The sequence below is a fragment of the Lynx canadensis genome, chromosome C1 (assembly GCF_007474595.2).
Source record: "Lynx canadensis isolate LIC74 chromosome C1, mLynCan4.pri.v2, whole genome shotgun sequence".
NCBI classification, from domain to species: Eukaryota; Metazoa; Chordata; class Mammalia; order Carnivora; family Felidae; genus Lynx; species Lynx canadensis.
Window position 1 is genome coordinate 50,362,128 of NC_044310.1, and position 24,235 is coordinate 50,386,362.

General features: G+C 37.1%; 1 protein-coding gene across 2 annotated transcripts in view; it reads left to right on the top strand.

Moving 5' to 3' along the window:
• Positions 1 to 24,235, top strand: part of PATJ (PATJ crumbs cell polarity complex component) — a 363,529-nt gene that overhangs the window by 158,319 nt on the left and 180,975 nt on the right. For both annotated transcript variants that reach the window (XM_030323890.1, XM_030323891.2), the window contains exon 27: positions 1,340 to 1,436. In XM_030323890.1, coding sequence (XP_030179750.1) covers positions 1,340 to 1,436 — 97 coding nt within the window. The remainder of the gene's footprint in view (positions 1 to 1,339; positions 1,437 to 24,235) is intronic.

Below are 24,235 nucleotides of genomic sequence, written 5' to 3' on the forward strand. Positions count from 1 at the left end.
GGCATTAAGGAATCTACTCCTGAAATCATTGTTGCACTATATGCTAACTAACTTGGATGTAAATTTAAAAAATAAATTTAAAAAGTGTTGGTAGAAGTTAATTTTAATAAAATCAGTGGTGTAACAGTTTCCTCTTAAATATGTTTTTTAAATGGCATTAAAGAGTTCATATCTCTTAATATTAAAAGCTGTCTGTCCTTGTCCCAAGTATTGTCTTTGACCTGGAATGATCTGGTTCAGAGGAAAAGGTTTACTGAGGGAATACATGCACCTTCTTGACTCTTCAGTTAACACACTTTTAAGTTTTTTCAAGCAAGAATAAAGACGTAGCATGATCACACTTCTGTATTCTTTTGTTGCTTAATCTTAAATAAATTTGGGTGTGTGTTTTTCTTTGTGGATCTCAGGTAATGTTTTCTGCTTTGGAGGAATTTATTACAGGCCTGCTTTCTGTAATGGACATTTACTGGATTGTATCCTGCCATTAGTGGTTTTGTCATATAAAGCATAATTGAATGTACTCTATTGAAACCCTGTAGCAAACAAATCTTAATCCAGTTATTTTGATATTTGTGGAGTGCTTGGATCTATCAGCTCCTATTCTTTTTAGCAGCTTGGATCTCTCCGTAAACTTTACCATGTTTTATTTTTCCCAGCGTTCAAGAAAATGTCTACATTCTGTGAAGGTAATCTGACCATAGAGTTTTGTTCTACTTTAAGTCTGAGGCAGATATTTATGTGCTGTATCATTTGGTGGGTAAATTTAAAGAATACGTCTACAGAAATACAAAAAAATATTCATCATAAAGATTTGTTTTTTAAAACCTTAAAATGTGTATGTTGACTATCTGCAAATTACAGATGAATATTTTTACAGTTAGAAAATCTTGGTATTTCATTTTAACTATATAAGAATGAAATCTGTGTCTTCTGCAATTGAGTAAACAGTTTAAATAGTTATAGAATTAATATAGTGGATAGTTTTTACATCGGTTTTGAAATGTCTTTCATTTGAATTATTTGGTTAATAACAGTGTAAATAAAATATATATAATTGGCATTCTCACTGGGGAAAGGAATGTATTCTTCTGGGCAGGTCAACCGTCTTAAATGTTGCTTTTGAATTCCTATTTTTCTATAGTAGTATGTTTATATCACAGGGTCACTTACATAATAACATAAATATAAGAAGACAAATTGTATTTGTTTCACAGCCCTTCTTATGTGACTGAAATTGGATACAGTCAAAATATTTAGATTATCTTCTTATCCTGTTTGTCATTGAGGAAGAGGACTGTGCAAAGGCAATTAACCTCTCTCTCAAATTTTGCATTTTCAGAGACCAGGAACCGCTCCACCTCCAATGAAACTTCCACCTCCTTATAAAGCTCCGTCTGATGACAGTGACGAAAATGAAGAATATGCCTTTACCGACAGTGAGTTCCTTTTCATTCTTTGCAGTGAATGCAGAATTTATTAAATTGTGCTTTCATGATGGTTGTCAATCATCAATGCCATTCTGTGGGTTCTTAGAAAATGTGTATTAGCATATCATGCTGAAAAAGAAAATTTACATCTCCTTAATTTTTCACTTAATTTACTAAACTTCCCTCCTTTAATACTAATAGTAGAGTGAATGTCAAAGGCAACGGGTTATACAGTATTTTATCTACATTTCCTCCTACTGTTACTATTTGGTTGTGAACGGAAAAATGCTAAGAAGTCCTTTAACTTGCACTTTGACCCACAATAAGCAGAGTTGGATGTGGATGCCAGCTCTTGATGACTTTCTGTATTCAAACCGATGGTGATGTTGCTAATGCAAAATTACAGAAGGCTGGAGTCATATTCTCCTTTAGAATTCCTTTCATGATTTTCTTTGCATTAGCTGTATCAAATATACATTCATACATGTATTTAATGGAGGCTTTATTTAAAAGAATTTGCATTTCTTTTATGCATGTAAAGTATATACAGTTAGATCTGATTGCTATTGTACATGGAATTTCCTTTGGGGAGGGTGATGAAAATACCCTAAAATTAGATTGTGATGATGGTTGCACATTTTGTGAATTTAGTAAAACCTACAGGATTATGTATTTAAATGGGTGAATTTTATGGTTTGTGAAATACGTATTTATATATGTTCTTTTAAAAATAACCTTGTTCCTTCCACGATTTAAAAAAGGAGTTTGATAGAGAAACCGAAAGAGTTAAAATTCTGACTGCAGGACTTCTTAGTGTATGACCTTCAGCATGCCCTCTTGTATAAAAATCATGGTTCTTACTTTCCAGGGTTGGGGGTGAAGATTAAAATAAGGTGATAGAGCCTTTGGCTTGTCAAACAGTGAAATTTCAACAAGTATTATAGCTCTTACTAATAATTATTGCTAAGTTGATTTTATAATGGTATTTTCCCAAATACTGTAATAAGATGTGAATTAAAATATAAATAGATGTGTTTATAATCATTTAGTTGGCTTTATAAAAACTTGATTTGCACTTTGTGGTTTTAAAAAGCCCTTTCTCGTACAGCGTTTTCTTCATTTATTCCACAAATCTTTGTTAAAAGCCAACTGCTTTTTACTAACGGTATTGAGTCTGTTATGAAATATATAGTTTTATTGGGGTCACCAACTTGGAAGGGAGTGTACAAAAGCATTGGAACAAAATATGACAAGTGTGCTGTAGTGTTTCTCAACCTCTTCTGGAGAGTTACACTGATGGATATGATTGATATGTGTATGCACATGTGTACCATAATCCCTTGTTCTGATATAGGTGTTAGGACAGCTGCAGCAGAGTGGAGATACTTGTTGGTTATTCATAATTTCCAGGAAGCTAGAGTGCCCATATTTGCATAGTTAGGAAATCTGGTTTAGGCATGTGATAAAGACAATGTTCTAATCCTAGTTCTATTTGTGAATTCAGGGACAAGTGAATTAACTCCTTCATGGCTCACACTTGCTCATCTATAAGTGGGGGAAGGGATGTCTTATGATAACCTTCCTCACAGCGTAGTTATAACCTGAGGAGAAAAGCATTTAAAGAGCTTAGTATAAGGATGTGATATCAAGTAAACACTCTGGTGTCCATACGTCAGGCCTTTTATCTATTAACTCAGTTAACGTCTAACAACTAACCTGTGAGGTCTCTAATTATACAAATAAAGAAACTGAGGCTCAGAAAAATTAAGGAATGTGTTCCAAAGTTACACAGCTAGTAAGTAGTGGAAATGGAATTTGAACCCAGACTCTGATTCCAGAGCCTGTATTATCATCTATACTTCCTGTTACTTAAATCTCATTTAGTATAGCAGAAGTAGGTACAAAGTGGTTAAGATTATCCAGTAAATATGGCTTTGATGCCATAAGACAGTAGCACCCTCCCCAAAGTTCCAAGTTGGCATACATGTGTTTTCATACATGTGCACAAACACATTCACATATTAGTGGAGTTCAGGAAACGCCATTTTACACTGAATGCAGAAAAAACTTCTAATTCTTAAGTCATCCAACTGTAGCATTTCACAGATTCTCCAGCAAATATATTTACGCTGTGAATATGATTTTCCATTTGTTTTGCTCCCTAATTTTATTTTCCCAGCATACTTTCCCTTTCTTCAGAAGGGTTTGAACCATATGGGGTGTTAGATCGTTCACATTTTAAATGTAGGTGAGCCTAAAGCCTCTAGCTTCCTATATTTCTTTGTGAAGTGTATCCCATGGCTTTTTTCTTTGTTCCTTAACTCTTATTAAATGACTACTCTGGGGGCGCCTGGGTGGCGCAGTCGGTTAGGCGTCCGACTTCAGCCAGGTCACGATCTCGCGGTCCATGAGTTCGAGCCCCGCGTCAGGCTCTGGGCTGATGGCTCGGAGCCTGGAGCCTGTTTCCGATTCTGTGTCTCCCTCTCTCTCTGCCCCTCCCCCGTTCATGCTCTGTCTCTCTCTGTCCCAAAAATAAATAAACGTTGAAAAAAAAAAATTAAAAAAAAAAAAAATGACTACTCTGCTCATCCATCCAAAACTAAAAGTAGATTGGTTCACTGTTTTATCAGATTCTTACTGTCCCAAATCTAACCATTTCTTTTTAACAGTTGTGAAAGTATGATTTTCTGACTTTCCCATGGTCCAGGACTATGAAGTGGATGGCTGGAATCCAAGCCTTAGGCCCACTAGGAAGTGGTGATTTTATTAGGTCACAGACATGAGACACATAGGATTTTAAAGTGTAGTTACAATCTAACTTAGGTGATCTTTGGTAATTACTTCTTTATAAACTTCATTTTTGAGTGGATATTATAGGTGGCCAGAGATTGTTCTAGGTGTTGGGAACATGACAGAGAGAACAAGATCTCTCTCATTAGCTTATATTCTAGTAGGAGAGAAAGATTATAAACAATGAGATAGATTAAATATTGATAAATAGTCTGAATAACTAAAATAAAACAAAGTAGTGAGAATAAATGCTTTGCAGGAGTCAACATTAAGTAGAATAGGAAACAACGGCCAAGATAAGACCAAAGTGACAAGAAGGAGCCAGACATACAAAGAGCTCATATAATCCTATAGATCTGAGTTTTAATCAGACTGTGATCCATGGTAACCTATGGATTACTTAATCGGGTATAGATGTGCACGCGCACACACACACACACACACACACACACACGCTTACGTGCATATATAATTGAAATAAAAGTTTCACAAAATATTACTTACCTTTATAACATATGAAGAACTTTATTGTTTTTCTTTTTTTTAAGTTTATCTATTTGGAGAGAGAGAGGGAGCATGAGCAGGGGAGGGGCGGATAAAGAGGGAGAGAGAGAGAGAATCCCAAGCAGGGTCTGTACTGTCAGCGCAGAGCCTGATGTGAGGCTCAAACTCAGGAACCGTGAGATCATGACCTGAGCCATAATCAAGCGTCTGTCGCTTAACCTACTGAGCCACCCAGGCACCCCTCTATTTCATTTTTTAAAATGCTGTTTGCAACTCAGTTTATTTCTTGACGGTTTAATAAGTTGCAACCTGTAGTATGGAAAACACTTATCTAGAAGTCTGGCTTTCAAACTTCAGAGTGCATCAGAAGCATCTAAAGAGCTTGTTAAAAGCACTAGCTGCTGGGCCCCCTCCCAATTTCTGATTCCTTACATCTGGGAGGACTTGATAATTTGCATTCCTAATTATTTCCCAAGTGATGCTGATACTCCTCATCCAGGGACCATATTCTGAAAACTATTGATCTAGGTAGTATTTTAAGTCATGGGAGCTGGTGAGTTTACTTAGGACTGATGTATAGACAACAACAGGAAGCTAACCCAGCATGGGCCTCACAAGCCAGCAAAGGAGCATCCTAGCACACTAGCATTTCCAAGAGATTGTAGAGTTAGGCAGTTTAAGAGAAGAATATGTTTCAAGAAGGCCTCTGTCCCTGAACTTCAGTAGCTAAATATGGAATGATGCTGAGAGTTTATGGAGGTTAGAATCATGGAAGTAACCATCGAACTTAACAACATAAAATTGTTAAGAAGAAAAAGAATACTTGATAAAATACTGTACAGATTGTTGTGAGAATTTGATGTGACAACTAATATAGATAGTATGGTACATAATAGCTATTTATATTATAGATCCTTTATCTTGCATAGTTGAGCATAATTTATGACATTCTGGTATCTAATTATAGGAAGGCTTCTAACCATCAATTGAATGAAAAGTGCTGAAAAATTTTTTAATTGTTTTTTTTTTAATGTTTATTTTTGAGAGAGAGACAGAGACAGAGACAGAGCACAAGCAGGGGAGGGGCAGAGAGAGAGGGAGACATAGAAACCGAAGCAGGCTCCAGGCTCCAGCACAGAGCCTGACATGGGGCTCGAACTCATGAACCGTGACATCATGACCTGAGTCGAAGTTGAATGCTTGACCAACTGAGCCACTCAGGCACCCCAAAAAGTGCTGAAATTTTAATTAAGGATTATGAAACAATTATGAATTTAGAAACAATATCCACATAAATGCTTAGCTATTGAAAACTACCATTATCACACCTACAGGATTTATCCAAGGGAAGTTGCCAATGTAGAGAACTTCCAACTTAACTTTATGGTAATTGTCTTTAATACCTGAATTAAAAACTAGATTGTCTTGACAAAGGTTTAAGATCACTGAGGGCATGAAGTGTCACTCAGTTGACTATCACATGGTGACTTTCAAATCTTCATTTTTAGCCATCCTCTTTCACATCCTGACATGTTTTCAGTTGGCTGCCGGAAAGATATGATGTCTTTTTTTCCTCTAGCATTTTAAATCTTTTTAAAACAAAATGTGTTTTCTTCCTGAAGGCTGACCTTTTTCCTTATATTCTCAGTTTTTCATAAAGCCCTTACTCCAGACTGAAGCTTCACTTCTGTTTGTGGTCTCTCTTCCTCAATTAATCTTCATTATCAATTTCTCCCATATTTGTAGCTTCCTTTGCATTTTTATTGCCACAATTTTAGTGGCTATATAATTGTAGTCACAATTTATTGAGTACCTACTATGTGTCATACATTTCCCCAATTCTTTAAATGCTTTCTCTTTTGATTTACAGAAGAGCTCTAAAAGGAGATCTTGTCTTTCGGCTGATTTCAGCTTAATCTCACCTTCTTTGGAAAACCTTGCCTCATTCCTCATTCTAATATATATTCTTGTATTTTTTTTTTAATTTTTTTTTTTTTCTCAACGTTTTATTTATTTTTGGGACAGGGAGAGACAGAGCATGAACGGGGGAGGGGCAGAGAGAGAGGGAGACACAGAATTGGAAACAGGCTCCAGGCTCCGAGCCATCAGCCCAGAGCCTGACGCGGGGCTCGAACTCCCGGACCGCGAGACCGTGACCTGGCCGAAGTCGGACGCTCAACCGACTGCGCCACCCAGGCGCCCCTCTTGTATTTTTTTTTATAACACAATGAAATGTGATTATTTATGTGATTATTAGTTTGTCTTTCCCTTCAAGTTCCATGAGTCGAGTGATCCTCTCTGTTTGGGCCTGACACATTATAGAAACTCCATATTTGGGACAAATTAATGACAGAGGGTGTGTAACTTGGATAGTGATGTTGGGGGTGTGATGAAAATCCAGGTCCGCTCATAGTGCTTTAGAGATAGCCTTTCTACTGAGCTGTGCCATCCATCTAGTTCAGAGCCTTCTGTCCAGAGCAACTTGCCTTCTCTTTGCCAATATGCCACCCCTCACCTTATCTAAAAGGAGTGATCCCCACAGAGAGAAGCCACTATCTCAAAAAAGTCCCACTTTTGATCCCAGACATTAAACGCTTTTATATCCGGTCTTTCTAACCTGTTGGTATTCATTATTTAAACTACATTTTTAAACATCAAGGAGCAGAAGTTTTTGGAATGACTTTTTGTAACCTATAAGAGCATGATCATAGAGAAGCAATGAGAATCATACAATAGACATGTTTCTTGATGTATATTAGGTTCTAGAAACTCAGAATATAATTGACTTCTCTGACACTTGGCTTTTAAATGATATAGCAGAGATGAATGGAACTGCATGCTGAAGGCCTCTTAAAGCCTTTTTTTATACTTTAATTTCAGAATAGCATACTCTCCTTAGGTGCTTTGTTTTTCCCCCTCAATTTTTTTTTTCTTTTGCTTTGATTCCTTCCCCACCCTCATAAAATTATATGTTCTAATATAATATTTGGTAAAAAGAATTTATTTTGGTTAAAGTTTAGAGGGGATGCCAGGGGCGCCTGGGTGGCTCAGTCAGTTAAGCGTCCAACTTCGGCTCAGGTCATGATCTCATGATTCGTGAGTTCAAGCCCCGCATTGGGCTCTGTGCTGACAGCTCAGAGTCTGGAGCCTGTTTCGGATTCCGTGTCTCCCTCTCTCTCTCTGCCCCTCCCCAGTTCATACTCTGACTCTCTCTCTCTCTCTCTCTCTCTCTCTCTCTCTCAGAAATAAATAAACATTAAAAAAAATTTTTTTTAATGTTTAGAGGGGATGCCCTTTTAGAAAATTACAGCTTTAGGGCACCTGGCTGGCTCAGTTGAAGGAGCATGCAACTCTTGACCTTGGGGTCATGAGTATGAGCCACAGGTTGGGTATAGAGATTTCTTAAATAAAATCAGAAAAGAAAAAAAAAAGAAAATAGAGCTTCATTGAGATATAATCCACATTACTATATAACTCATCTACTTAAGGCATGTAGTTCAATGGCTTTTAACATATTTACAGAGTTCTTCAACCATCACTACTCTCAGTTTTAGAACAGTTAGAACATTTTAATCACCCATCCCCCACAATATTCCTACTCATTAGCAGTCACTTCCATATTTACTGAGAAATTCTTTACATCCATATATAAAATATACACACATATATATTCTAATTTTAAGAAAGATTTTGTAGATACTCTGCATGTGTTCCCATGGATTAGGTTGGGGAAGCTGCCCCAAACCCTCCTTCCTTTTACCAAAAATTGAAATCTGCATCTAAATTTGGAAGAAGACAAGGATATGTTACTGTCCTCAAATCTAGCAGTGCTTTAAATCTCACCTCCTCTGCCCTGCGCAAAAAAAAAAAAAAAAAAAAAAAATTAGAGAACAAATTATTATTCACAGATGGTATAGTAGTCAATCTTAAAAACTCAAAACCTTAAAAAAATTTTTGGCAACAGTAAGTAAGGCTATATATGAGTTGCACATATGAAAATATTGGCTAATCAGTTTCATCTATTTAAAAATATAAAAATTTTCTCTCCCCCCTTTTTTTAATGTTTACTTATTTTTGAGAGAGAGAGAGAGAGCGCGAGAGAGCGCATGAGAGGGGGAGGGGCAGAGAGAGAGGGAGACACAGAATCCGAAGCAGGCTCCAGCCTCTGAGCTGTCAGCACAGAGCCCGACACGGGGTTCAAACTCACAGACCGCGAGATCATGATCTGAGCCGAAGTCGAAGTTGGACGCTCAACCGACTGAGCCACCCAGGCGCCCCTTAATTAAAAAATTTTTAAAGGTTGGGGCACCTGAGTGGCTCAGTCGGTAACAGTCCAACTTTGGCTCAGGTCACGATCTCACGGTCTGTGGGTTCAAGCCCCGCATCAGGCTCTGTGCTGACGGCTCAGAGCCTGGATCCATCCTGCTTCGGATTCTGTGTCTCCTCTCTCTGTCTCTCCCATGCTCATGCTCTCTGTCTCTCAATAATAAATAAACATTAAAAAATTTTTTCTTAAATAAAATTTTTAAAGGTTAAATAGGAAAATATATTAAAAATTAATGTTAATATTAAAAGAATTAACTCTACAGAGAGCAGTATAACTTTTGTGAATCAACAAATGTTTATAAATATTTAAATACTACAAGGCAGAATAAGAGAGATTAAGTCATGTTATAAGCTTTGTAGGACTGTTTGGAAAACTATCACTCATACTAAACAAAGTAATCTTTAAAAGCTAGATTTTTAGTTTTTAAATTCCATTTGGGCCATGAATTTTTCTCAAAAAACTCTATTTTGCCCACATTGGAAGGAAAAAAATTACAAAATCATATACAAAAACTTCTAGGATAATTCCATGTTTGGTCCAAAGAAAATATAGAAGAGAAAAATACTCAAGAAAAAGGAAGTATTCCAAAATGCTTTTCTCTTCCAGTGATCACAGATGAAAGTGGGAGAATAAGAGTGTCACATCCAATGGCGATGAGGGTGATGAAGGAGCAGCCCAGTTGTATAGAGTTCTTAATAAAGTATTGATCCCACACAATAATATTAAACTTAGAAGATTTAACTTACAGGGAGCCTGGGTGGCTCAATCTGTTGAGTGTCCAACTCTTGGTTTTGGCTCAGGTCATGATATCGTGGTTTTGTGAATTCAAGCCCCACATTGGGCTCTGGGCTAACAGCCCGGGGCCTGCTTGGGATTCTCCCTCTCCCTCTGTCTCTGCCCCTCCCCCACTCATACTGTCTCTGTCTCTCTCAAAGTAAATGAATAAACCTAAAAGAAAAAACTTTACAAACATTAAAAAAATTAAACTGTAGTAATTTTAGGTAAAATTTTAATATGTACATAGGCCAGAAATTTCATCCTGTATTGGCAATATTTGGCAAACACTGAAGAATGTTGTATTACTATTGATGATAATAAACAGTAGTAGCTCACATTTCTGGAATACTTCCTATGTGTCACTTCCTGTAGAAGGATGCTATATACCTTAACTCTCCTAGTCTCTCAAAACAACCCACTCAAAGGAGTACTATTATTATTTCCATCTTACAAATGAGGAATCCAAACTAAAAGGATGCAACCTGTTTCAAGTCTAATGTCTAGAAATGTTTAGAGTAAGTAACTTCATCAAGGGCATTTTATAAATTACATATAATATATACTGCTATAATTGCTATTTGTGAAAAATGTAGAACACATCTTTGTAGGTATATGTACATATACATATATTCACATGGGCATTGAATTCCTTAAGCTATTATCACTGGAAGTTGAATTATTCAGTCAAAGAATATGCACATTTAAATTTTTTATACATGCTGCCAAATGGGTCTCCAGAAAGAGGTACATGAATTCATATTCCTGCCAACAGTCTATAAGAACTCCTATTTCTTTTTCTACCCTTCCCCCACTTGCTCTCTATCTCTCTCAAAATAAGTAAACTTAAAAAAACCTTAGAATTTTTACAGTATTTTTATGTTTTCAGTGTTTAGAAGTAGACAGTATTCAGAATTAAATTGCAATTTTGATGAGAAATGGAGATGTCTACATTTTTCTCCCCAAATTATTATATACCCCATCATTTATCAAATAATCTATCCTATTTCTATTTCAAAAAATGTATTTTTTATGTTCTAAATTCTTGACATCTGGGTTTATTTCTAGACCATCTTTATTTGCAAATACTAAATGGATTTAATTACTGTAGTTTATTTATTTTATTTATTTATTTTGAGAAAGAGTGAGAGCAGAGGAGGGGCAGAGAGAGAGGGAGACAGAGGATCCCAAGCGGGCTCTGGGCTGACAGCAGCGAGCCTGGTGTGGGGTTCCAACTCACAAACTGTGAGATCATGACTTGAACCAAAGTCGGACATTCAACTGACTGAACCACCCAACTGCCCCTAATTACTATAGTTTGAGCAAGGTTTCTAATCAGGAGTGCTCCCAGAACTTTGAGCAGAATAATTCTCCATTGTAGAGGACTATTCCATAAAATGCAGTGCTCTTGGCATCCTCATAAATGACAGTAGAACCCCCCCATCCTGTGGACCAGGGGACACTGAGCAATGTGTGGAGACATCTGTGGCTGTCACCACAAGTTTGTGGGAGAGAGAGCTCCTGGCATCAAGTGGGTAGAGACCAGAGATGCTGTTAAACATCTCACAATGCGGAAAACAGCCTCCTTTCCCACCCAACAAAGGATTATCTGGTCAAAATGGCAAGAGTGCCAAGGTTGAGAAAAGCTGATTTAGACAAGCAAAAACACTCTCACTCATTTCTGAAAGTTCCAGATTCAGTTTGAAAACTACCAATTTAGAATATATTCAGATACGAGGGACACTTTCCAAAACTGTGTAGTGTTTCATTTCCAAATCAATTTTCAATCAAATCCTCATATTTAAAAAAAAAAAAAGGAGGGGCTATATATATTTAGGAATTGGATTCAAATTATCTTAAAGACTAATTTAAAAATAATTGAAATCTTTGGGGCGCCTGGGTGGCGCAGTCGGTTAGGCGTCCGACTTCAGCCAGGTCACGATCTCGCGGTCCGTGAGTTCGAGCCCCGCATCGGGCTCTGGGCTGATGGCTCAGAGCCTGGAGCCTGTTTCCGATTCTGTGTCCCCCTCTCTCTCTGCCCCTCGCCCGTTCATGCTCTGTCTCTCTCTGTCCCAAAAATAAATAAACGTTGAAAAAAAATTAAAAAAAAAAATAATAATTGAAATCTTTAATATACTTCCTCTTCCAATCTGGAAAGGAACGTGTCTCTAATTTTCCCCTGAATCTTCTTTAATAAAATTCCAGTTTTCTTTAAAAAAAGAAACATAGAGGTTGTCAACCTGTGGTCAATGAATTCTTAAATGGGCTTCAGGACTTTCACTAAACAGGCAAAATGATGCCTACTCAAAATGAGGTAGGGGTGTGTGTGTGTGTGTGTGTGTGTGTGTGTGTAGGTATGTGTGTGAGGGTGTGTGCACAGGTGACAATGGTTTTGTGTATCCACATACATTTTTTTGGGGGGGGGGGGGGGAGAGTAGTTTTAGAGTTTTTGTCACAGTGCCAAAGAGTAAATGACAAACTTATGGATCACTGCCATGAGTTTCACATTTCTAATTGTATTATTCCTAGATATTTTCTAGTTTTTCTGTTATCACTATTAGAATATTTTTACAAAGGGGTGCCTGGGTAGCTCAGTGCATTAAGCATCTAATTCCAGCTCAGGTCATGACCTCGTGGTCTGTGAGTTCGAGCCCCGCATAGGGCTCTGTGTTGACAGCTCAGAGCCTGGAGCCTGCTTATGCTCTGTTTCTCTCTCTCTCTGTCAAAAATAAATAAACATTAAATTTTTTTTAAATTTTTTTTAATTAAAAAGTTTATTTATTTGAGAGAGAGCATACTCATACAAACTGGGGAGCCATGGAGAGAGAATCCCAAGCAGGCTCCGTGCTGTCGGCACAGAGCCTGATGCAGGGCTCAATCTCACAATCTGAAATCATGACCTGAGCCAAAACCAAGAGTTGGACACTTGATCAACTGAACCACCCAGGTATCCCCCACAATTTTTATTTTTAAATCAAAATGTTAGCAGCTTTCACCCCCATCTTTAATTATCTGTGGTATGTTACTCTTACAGTGATGAACATTTGTACTTCAATTAATCAAGAGAATTTGAACATTTCAGGCATACAAAGAAATGTTCCAGTCTCAGTTACATCAAGAATTTTGACCTAGGAATTAACAGTAAATCAAAACGGCAACCTTGTTTGAATTATTGCCATTAATACACAGTTTATTTTCTATTGTTAATCCATGCCCAGAATCACTGATCCTGCATGGGTTCAGAGGGGCCTGAATGCTGAGTGTCTTTCAGATCTTTGGCCTTCTTGAAGCCGGTACCTAATAGCAGTTTAGTAAAATTTTACAGCCAAAGCTGAATTTTGCAGAACCCCTAGTATTTTTTAATTGAAAAAAGTACAAAAGCATGTATACTAACTCCTTTGAGAGGGGAGTTTTGAGAAAAATCTTGTCCTTTCAACTTTACTTAATCCACTTGAATTTTGTATAACAAAATATATTTGCTTGGAAGAGAAAAACCATTTTGTCTTACAACTCAATAAGAAAACAAGCAACGCAATTTTTTAAAATGTACAAAACTGAAATGACATTTCAACCAAAGATCTATAGATGGCTAAGAAGCACATAAAAATGCCCAACATTACTAATTATTAGAGAAATGCAGATTAAAACCACAACACATTCATAAGAATTATTTTAATTTTTTTAATATTTTATTTTTATTTTTGAGACAGAGAGAGAGACAAGCAGGGAGGGGTAGAAAGAGGGAGACACAAAATCTGAAGCAGGCTCCAGGTTCTGAGCTATCAGCACAAACCCAATGCAGAGCTCGAACTCACCAACCACAAGATAATGACCTGAGCCGAAGTCAGATGCTTAACTGTCTGAGCCACACACAGGTGCCCCTTCACAAGATTTTAATTAAAAAAAAAAAACAAACAAACAAACAAAAAAAAACTCTACAACTAGAACCCTAATATACTGCTGGTGGGAATGTAAAACAGTATACCATTTTAGAAAACAGTTTGGTCATTTCTTAAAAAGTTAAATATAAGTTTACCATACAATCTAGCAATTCTACTTCTAGGTATATATCCAACAGAAATGAAAACCTATGTCCACACAAGACTCCTACAAGTATATTAATTGTAGTGTTAGTCATAATAGTTCAAAATTGGACATAGCCAAGTGTCCATCAACTAGTAGAGAAACATAGTGTTGAATATCCATACAGTAGAAAAAAAGTTAAAAAGAGCAAAATACTTATATATACCATTATGCAAAGTAAAGGAAACCCAGTGCAAAAGACTATATACTATAAGATTCCATTTATATAGAATATCCAGGGACGCCTGGGTGGCTCAGCCGGTTGGGTGTCTGACTTCGGCTCAGGTCATGATCTCGCAGTTTGTGAGTTCGAGCCCCGCGTCAGGCTCTGTGCTGACAACTCGGAGCCTGGAGCCTGTTTCAGATTCTGTGTCTCCCTCTCTCTCTGACCCTCCCCCATTCAAGCTCTGTCTCTCTCTGTCTCAAAAATAAATAAACGTTAAAAAAAATTTAAAAAAAAGTTTTATATAGAATGTCCATAAAAAACAAATTTATAGCTATAAAAAGCAGGTCATTCGTTGCCTAGATTTGGGGCTGGGATTGGGCTTCATCGAATTTGTTGAGGTAGTGGAAATGCTCTAAAGCTGGATTGTGGTGAGAGTTGCTCATGTCTGTAAGTTGACTGAAAATCATTGAAGTATATGCTTGCAGTGGGTGAATTTAATGTATTATATTAAATAAAACCTGTTAAAATTATTTCAAAGTTAAATATAATTTTAAATATTTATTTTTGAGAGGGGGAGAGAGAGAGAGAGAGAGAGGCAGAGAGAAAGGGAGACAGAGGATCCAAAGTGGGCTCTGCACTGACAGCACAGAGCCCAGTGCAGGGCTCGAACTCGTGAACCGCGAGATCATGACCTGAGCTGAAGTCAGACACTTATTTGAGCCATCCAGGTGCCCCAAATATAATTTTAAATTGAAAAATCACATTTGTGGGTGAAGGAGTTTAAAATTGTAAAAGTACAAGCTTCCATAGGGCACCTGGGTGGCTCATTCAGTTAAACATCCAACTTGATCTCAGCTCAGGTCTTGATTTCAAGGTTGAGAGCGCAAGCCCCGAGTTGGGCTCCACACTGGGTGTGAAGCCTACTTAAAAAAATAAAATAAAATGGATGCCTGGTGGTTCAGTGGGTTAAGCGTCTGACTCTTAATTTCGGCTTAGGTCATGATCTGGTTGTTCGAGAGTTATAGCCCCACATCAGGCTCTGCGCTGATAGCATGGAGCCTGGTTGGGGTTCTGTCTCCCTCTCTCTCTTTCTCTCTTTGCTCCTCCCTTGCTTGCTCTCTATCTCTGTCTCTCAAAAATAAAGAAAAATAAACTTAAAAAAAAACATTTAAAATAAAAAATACATGGCACAAAAACAGACACATAGACCAATGGAATAGAATAGAAACCCCAGAACTAGACCCACAAACGTATGGCCAACTAATCTTTGACAAAGCAGGAAAGAATATCCAATGGAAAAAAGACAGTCTCTTTAACAAATGGTGCTGGGAGAACTGGACAGCAACATGCAGAAGATTGAAACTAGACCACTTTCTCACACCATTCACAAAAATAAACTCAAAATGGATAAAGAACCTGAATGCGAGACAGGAAACCATCAAAACCCTAAAGGAGAAAGCAGGAAAAGACCTCTCTGACCTCAGCCATAGCAATTTCTTACTTGACACATCCCCAAAGGCAAGGGAATTAAAAGCAAAAATGAACTACTGGGACCTTATGAAGATAAAAAGCTTCTGCACAGCAAAGGAAACAACCAACAAAACTAAAAGGCAACCAACGGAATGAGAAAAGATATTTGCAAATGACATATCGGACAAAGGGCTAGTATCTAAAATCTATAAAGAGCTCACCAAACTCCACACCCGAAAAACAAATAACCCAGTGAAGAAATGGGCAGAAAACATGAATAGACACTTCTCTAAAGAAGACATCCAGGGGCGCCTGGGTGGCGCAGTCGGCTAAGCGTCCGACTTCAGCCAGGTCACGATCTCACGGTCCGTGAGTTCGAGCCCCGCGTCAGGCTCTGGGCTGATGGCTCAGAGCCTGGAGCCTGTTTCCGATTCTGTGTCTCCCTCTCTCTCTGCCCCTCCCCCGTTCATGCTCTGTCTCTCTCTGTCCCAAAAATAAATAAATGTTAAAAAAAAAAAAAAAAGTTTAAAAAAAAAAAAAAGAAGACATCCAGATGGCCAACAGGCACATGAAAAGATGCTCAACGTCGCTCCTCATCAGGGAAATACAAATCAAAACCACACTCAGATATCACCTCACGCCGATCAGAGTGGCCAAAATGAACAAATCAGGAGACTATAGAGGATGTGGAGAAACGGGAACCCTCTTGCACTGTTGGTGGGAATGCAAATTGCTGCAGCCACTCTGGAAAACAGTGTGGAGGTTCCTCAAAAAATTAAAAATAGACCTACCCTATGACCCAGCAATAGCACTGCTAGGAATTTACCCAAGGGATACAGGAGTACTGATGCATAGGGGCACTTGTACCCCAATGTTTATAGCAGCACTCTCAACAATAGCCAAATTATGGAAAGAGCCTAAATGTCCATCAACTGATGAATGGATAAAGAAATTGTGATTTATATACACAATGGAGTACTACGTGGCAATAAGAAAGAATGAAATATGGCCCTTTGTAGCAACATGGATGGAACTGGAGAGTGTTATGCTAAGTGAAATAAGCCATACAGAGAAAGACAGATACCATATGTTTTCACTTTTATGTGGATCCTAAGAAACTTAACAGAAACCCATGGGGGAGGGGAAGGAAAAAAAAAAAAGAGGTCAGAGTGGGAGAGAGCCAAATCATAAGAGACTCTTAAAAACTGAGAACAAACTGAGGGTTGATGGGGGGTGGGAGGGAGGGGAGGGTGGGTGATGGGTATTGAGGAGGGCACCTTTTAGGATGAGCACTGGGTGTTGTATGGAAACCAATTTGACAATAAACTTCATATATTGAAAAAATAAAAAAATAATAAAATATAAAAATAAAATAAAATAAAATAAAATAAAATAAAATAAAATAAAAGATACAAGCTTCCAGCTATAAAATAAGTGAGTCCTAGGGAGGTAATGTACAGTGTGGTGACTATAGTTAACAATACTGTATGGTATATTTGAAAGTTGCTAAGAGTAGATCTTTAAAGTTTTTATCACAAGAAAATGTAACAATGTATGATGATAGATGTTAACTAGATTTATTGTTATGGTCACCTTGCAATATATATATAAACCACATCATTGTTGTATACCTAAAACTAATATAATGTGATAAAGTCAATTATATCTAAATAAAATTTTTTTAAACGAATCTCATTTGTAAAGGATAATGAAAACTTACTATGAAAAGATCTATGTTAAAGGAGGAGGGCAATCAAATAGCAAATTACTTTGAAGAATAGAATTAAAGTGTGTTCGTGTCTTCCTTGACAGTGCTGGGATTTGAGAACCCTAAAATTCATCTGGTCTAATTTTACAGTTAAGAATCGTAAGACACCCCCTGCCCCAGAGTAATTAATTTGCCCAGAGTCACAAAATTTGTTATTGTGAGGTCAAGAATAGAATGTAGGTCTCATTTGATGTTCAGGGCCATATTTAAGCTTTCCCTTCTGGTGCTTTCCTGTTCACGCCATTGCCAATTTTTAACATGAAGTAGACTCATGGTCACCAGAGATTTATTGAGCAACTAGTAGATTTTGGTTTAAATTTTTGTTTTGCTTTTTTTTTTTTTTTTTTTTTTTTTGGTATTGTTGTGGACTCTGTAGTTGATCTCTACCTTGCCAATAGATGTCACTACAATCAACAGCAATTATTATCTGGGATTTAAGGAATGTTAAGAATGATCACTTCAAATAGGCAAACAGCATTCATTAGTGGCTTCTAGCAGTATTTACGTGTTCTTTTTATTAGATCTGTGGATTTATTTGCTCCCTCCTTTGTTTTGTTTCTTGGTTTTGATGCAAAATAGGAAAGATTAAGAAATAAAGGCCAAGTTTTAACTTTTTAGTTTTATGTAAATTCTTTTTCTCATTTCCTGTAGTTAATCATCCTTTTCTGAACGCTTTATCTTTCTAATTAAGTGAAATAAGTAGAATTCTTATTCCGGTCCTATGATGGAGACTGCTGAACGTCGCTTTCTACTTTAGTGGATTTTTTGTTCTGAAAACTCCCAAAGCTCCAGCCCTTGATAGAATTGAGATGCATTTATTGTAATTATAAATAAAAAATTATATTGTTTAAGATCTTTTGAGAAGCATTTAAATTATGTTCAGGTGTTCTGGATTTTAATATTACTCATCCACATGAGAGGTGATCAGGTATTCTACAGTTTACAAAGAAAGGTTAGAGAACCCTATAGTACTTAATAGATAATCATGAAGTAATTGCAGTTACTTGATTCTGTCCTGGTGTGCTGGGGATGGGAAGGAGGAGGGGACGCAAGGAGGCATTTAAAAAAAAAAAAAAGTTTAAGAAACTACAACCATTTTTCTAATGATTTTTCTGAAGCTTCTATTTTTTTTGATACATTTTTAATACATTTACCCCTGAAAGGTAACTTTAAGACCTGACTGCTTAAACAGAATCTTTACTGCACATTTAAAACGTTACTGAGACACAAATGAATCTCACTAGGGATACCACATGTTCAGTACGGTTCACCAGTTTCTTTGTTATAAAAATGATTCAGTGATGTGAGCAAGAAGGAGAGAGTAAGTTGATGACTGTTTCATTCACTTCAGATGGGCTAAAATCCACCACAGTTTCCTTTTAATCTGCATTCGAAAGATGCAACTAATGCGCTGCACTATTTCTCAGCAGGAAAACGGGGTCATTAAAGTGATATTAATTGAAGCTGGCCACAAAATAAACGGTCGTGTTTATATTGCCTCCTGCTCTGGAACAGAGCAATCATCCCGATGTGAGCAGGGTAACTGAGTGCCACAATCGGCAGTGTGAAGCATCTGAGGGTCAGATGTGGGAAACCAGGGATTTTGCTTCTCCCGGCATACTTTTCCAGGCAGCTTCTACCTACTGACAGATGTGACTGGTAGCTTGAGTGGTCGCTTGAAATTAGCTTAATTGATTGCTTCTCATGATAGAAATAGACTGACAACTTGCCCTAAAGGAGAATAAAACCTGAGGGGGAGAAAAAATAGGCCCAAGGTCGACAGAAGAGAGAGGACAGAGTCTGGTGAGGATTTCAGCTGCTTCCAGCACTGAATGTTTATCAGGAATGCAGATACCCTGAAGGGAACACTGGTACAGCAATGGTCCAAGGGGGTTTCCCAGGTAAGATATCTGTGCCTCTGTGATCTGTGGCTCTTGTGGAATGCAGTCTTAAGCTGTTTTAGTGTTGGTGCAGAATGTTGTTTTAAAGGTTTGAACAATAGTAAGCTAAGGCATTTATCTTTAGTGAGAGAGTGAGGGTACATATGCATGTGCAAGGTAATTGTATGTTAGAAAGAAACCTCTAAAAATTTCCTTTCCTGTGTATTGTAGCTGGAATTTTCCCGGTAATGTTATTGAAAAGTGGAGCAGTTTATCAGACTGTCAAGGATATACTAGTGAGTTTCAGTGCCAAAATTCTTAACACCGTGTTCATGTAGTAGCCTCTCCTTTCAGACTCGTAATTGAGAAGTAGATCTCCTGGACACTTATTATTGTTGTTGTTATTTGTGACTTCGCCATAATCAAAAAGGAAGATGATTTACATTAGAACAAGGTTATTCTGATTAATTTTTAAAAACTGACCATTCAGCATTTTGTTAGAGATGGAAGTAGAATATCGTTAAGGAATCCTAGTAGTAAACAAAAGGCTGCTTTTTCTAAATTGTAAACTAGCATCGTAAATAATATTTGCTAATTGTGATCGAAGTCCCATTCGTCTAAACCTACAAGTTCACATTCATTAGGGGTGGGGGCTCAGCACTTGGAAGTATTATCAGGGACTTCCCTGTTAACACATTGTTCTTGAAATCATTGCTACAATATAATCTCATACAATAGGGTACTCTATGTCTATGTTTTTGCTTGATTTCTAGAAAATTAATTTAACAGAGCTTTTTATCCAAGTAAGATGTGGAATATTTTAGACACAATAGGGGGATCTTCCTGCCTAAGCATTATTACCTAAGGGAGACAACTGTAAACTCAAAAGAGTTAGACATCACATTATGGCTTTTTCTTTTCAGCAGTGCACACGCAAATTAGGTTATTTCTACTGCAACAGCAGGATATATGCTGCATACCTGATTTAAGCTAGCAGACCTTATCCTTGGCTATGCTGTGAAAATAATTGAGCAAGAACTTTTCTTTCGCCTAAAATACAATTTCTGAAGATCTCAGTGTTGGAGTCTTGTGCTATTTACTATCCAAGTTTGTGATTTTGATTTGGAGGAAATGTTGTAGCCCTTAAAAGGATGCGTCACAGATTCCCTGTAGTGACAACTGTCCTGATTGTTTCTTTTTATTTTATAGTTGGAACTGGTTTCATTTGTCTGAAGGTCATCTTTTTAATACTACTTCTCAAACTTGTATTGACAAGGCAGCTATAGGAATGATCCTGAACATTGGTGGACCCTACTTGCTTTTCTTCAGACTCTCTGGAACAATTTGCTCATGTTCCTTTTATTTTAGGAAGTGTCATTTTAAAAATCGGTTTCTCCAGATTAAAAATACATGTGTGCTTAGTGTCCTCAGAGTGATCTCTCGCCCCTGATAATTTTCTTAATCTCTATCTCACCAACTTAAAGTTGCTGCTGTCTGGCTTCATAAACCACAGTAGAACCCTCAAGAATCCCCACAGTGAGTTTTCCAGAAATTGCACAGAATATGTCTAGTCGGTAGGAATTTCTGTGTCTTTTGCATTTTATTCAAATAATATATGAAAATATTTTTTATGTTATTAACTATAAATGTGCCTCTTAAGTAGACATATATTTGTGTGTTAAATATAAGTTCCTTTTCTAGTGCTCCTGCTCAGGATTAATTGTTCGTGATTTACACAACAAATATATTCAGCATTTATTTAATGTTTCTTTTTACCTTTCAATGTATATATACATTTAACTCCAGAGTATTTAAATGCTTTGTAATTGTCTTTATATTATGTTCGCTACTCTGTATTCAGTTAATTTGAAAAGCATCCTTCTATTTCATGTGTCTTGGCATATTTTACAAATAGTTATACATAAGTTGATAAATAAAAGATGAGGCTTCAGTCTGCAGAGAATTTACTTCTTTTTTTTTTTTTTTTTTTTTACTTGCTTGGAATCATTGTTTGTCTGGAGTTTTTTTTTTTTTTTTTTAAGTAGTCTCCACACCCAGTGTGGGGTTCAAATCCACAACCCCAAGATCAGGAATCTCAAGCTCTACCAACTAAGCCAGACAGGCACCCATGGAAACATGTTATTTTAAATGAGTGCATGTTGCTTTGATATAAGTGGTTTTAAAACAGGCCACTTGAAAATATTTCTTGTTTGCATATATGAGTATAGGTTAACTGTTCATCATTTAAATTGATCCAATGTTGAACAAAGAGAGTATTATAATTTAAATTAGGAAGGTAGTGTATCAAAAATTAAGTATCATTTAAAAGTGTGTTTTGGAGAAAACTACCTCTTTTTTTGGTGAGAACAGTGGGGAGGGAACGTAAGAAATAGCGTTTCTATTTTTGATTGTATTTTCTTAGATAGTTACGTACTTGTTTTTGCAAATATTCACTTTATCTCTTTTCCTTTACATGTATGCTTTGACAGGACTCTAAGATACTTACGTAGTGTGAAGAATTCACATTGTATATTCTGAATGTATCTGTGCCAAGTCAGTCTTATTATTTCCCTTGTTGTAGATAGTGAAACTCCTTTTCTAGAAAGGTTAGAGTGCTTTATTCATGGGTTGGTGGAAGTATGGCATAACCTCAGTTACTATAATGATATGACAAATTTTTGGAGCTCTAAGAGCTTCCTAAGACTAAGGGGAAAAATACACTAATGGGGCTTCTGCCTTCAAGAGGGTTATAATCTTCCTAAAAAGAGAGGATGTATGCAGGGAGAGACACAAATTCACTGCAAGGCCCTCTGGAAGAACCTGAGGTTGAGAAGTTGGTGGGATCGGCAGGAAGATGGCAGCTCCAGACATGGGAGTCCACTCAGGCAAAGGAGTGTTACAAGCAGGAAAGCAGAAAGGACAAAGTAAGACCAGGTTTCAGAGGAGTAAGAATTTTAGAACTGAAAGGTCACAAATGTATTATTTCCTGAAATGGAAATTAGTGGTAGCTCACCCATGGAAATCACATTTTAGACTAGTCAAAATAAAATTTGTAGTTTCCTTTCTTAAAGTTTTTCAGTACTTATGTTCCAGGCACTGGGCTAACTGCTTTATGTACATTATTGTCTTCAATCCATATTATTTTATAAATTTCTTCCTTTTTTAAAAATGTTTAATGGTTTTTATTTATTTTTGAGAGACAGAGAGAGACAGAGCATGAGCAGGAGAGGGGCAGAGAGAGGGGGAGACAGAATCCTGGCAGGCTCCAGCCTCTCAGCTGTCAAAGCCACCCAAGCGCCCCTATAAGTTTCTTTCTTAATGTCTCATCATTTTATTGATGAGGTCTAGATGACTCCAAAGCCTGTACTTTTACTTAGTTTTAACACATCTTCAAGGATCTTGTGAAATAGTTCATTCCATTGGCAAAGACAAATTGATTACTCTCCTCTTTTTCAGTAATTGGGTAGGTAGACATGTAATTCAAATTCCGAAACAAAACAAAAGCATGCTGACATTCCTAATTCCGAAAAGTGTTCACTGTATTCTTCAGCAAACCACATTTTAATATTGAAAGTTCCAATTTAAAAGAAAAAGTCACAAACCAAATGAAGCTGAATTGGGGAAAAATACAGTAATGGAGGTGTGCCATTAGTCGTTAGGGTACACATCACTGTGGCATCACACACTGCACAGCATGAATCAGGCTTCCGAGCATAAACAAATTTCTCTTCCATTACTGGACAATTTCTACATTTGAAAAAGAAATAACAAGTCTCTTGACGCTAACCAGAAGGAAATGGGTAAGTATCTAAGGTTGATCAGATACTTAGATGGAATTTCTAAAAAATTGTATTTTGAGTGATTCAGTAACTTCAGGTTCATCCTAGGTGACATGGAAATGTATTAGCACTTTGGTAAGTGTTTTGAATTGCATTGGGGTTTTGGCTCTGTGTTGCCTATACCTGCTTCAGATTTTCAATATCTGCTCCCATGAGTATTTCAAAAGCCAGTGCAGATTTAAGAGCTTGCTGGGAATGAGAAGGTAGCAACTTTCAGCTTCATAAAGCAAAAGATCATGAGGTATAAAAGTTTTTTAAAAATTTATATCTGATGGATTGTTTCCTAGCTTCCCATCTAAGCGTTTGCTTGAATACATCTGATATTTCTTGGAGAGGTCTTGAGTATACCTGCAGGGATTAAACACGCACATAGTGATAGTCTAATAACAAAATTATACTGGTTATGGCTGTTCATCTGTGTCATGGGAAATCTCTGAAAACGGCTCTCTGCTCCTGTGCAAAATTAAGTTAAAGGCTTTGGTTCTTCAAATGACAGACAATGGATTTGATTGATTGCCAAGGCTCATTTATATAATAATTTGCAAGTTGCTTAGTCCTCCTTTTTGATTGTTCTTCAAGAAGAATCATTTTGGCAAGTAGATAATCTGTGCTTTCACAGGTCACAGAACCTACAGAATCTGGCTTCTCATTCTTTAGTCCCTGGGGAATCTATAACTTTCATATGTCTGTGCTCTTGCTTCTTTCAGTTAATGCCTAAATAATCGCTTTCCGTGTGTGAATATGGCTCTTCACGTGCTTATGGTGCTGTGTTGGGGTTAGGTCTTCACGCATCTGTTTCCTCTATTGCCAAAGCTAAGGTCATTGTAGACGTTCAGTAAATGTTCTTTGAATGTGGAAAAAGACATTTTTGCATGTAACCTAATGAATATTCATGAGAGAATGGCCAAGTCTATTCAATTTATAAAGGGAGCATTCTCTTGGAACAGTGGCTCACCAAAGAAGATGAAATTATTCTATCATCTACATGTATTACTTAGAAGGTTCTTTTTATAGACTACATAGTGTGCAATGATAGTATGTAAGGAAAGGACATTTTCTCCCAGTGGAACAGTGGTTTTTCTTAGAAAAAAAATTTTTCAATAATTGTAAAGAAGTTCTTATGAGGAATTTGTATACTTGGGGAGAGTAGGAAGTAGAATAATGGGGTAGACGAGTTTATTTTCCTGCTCTCAGTCTTTGTTTGTTT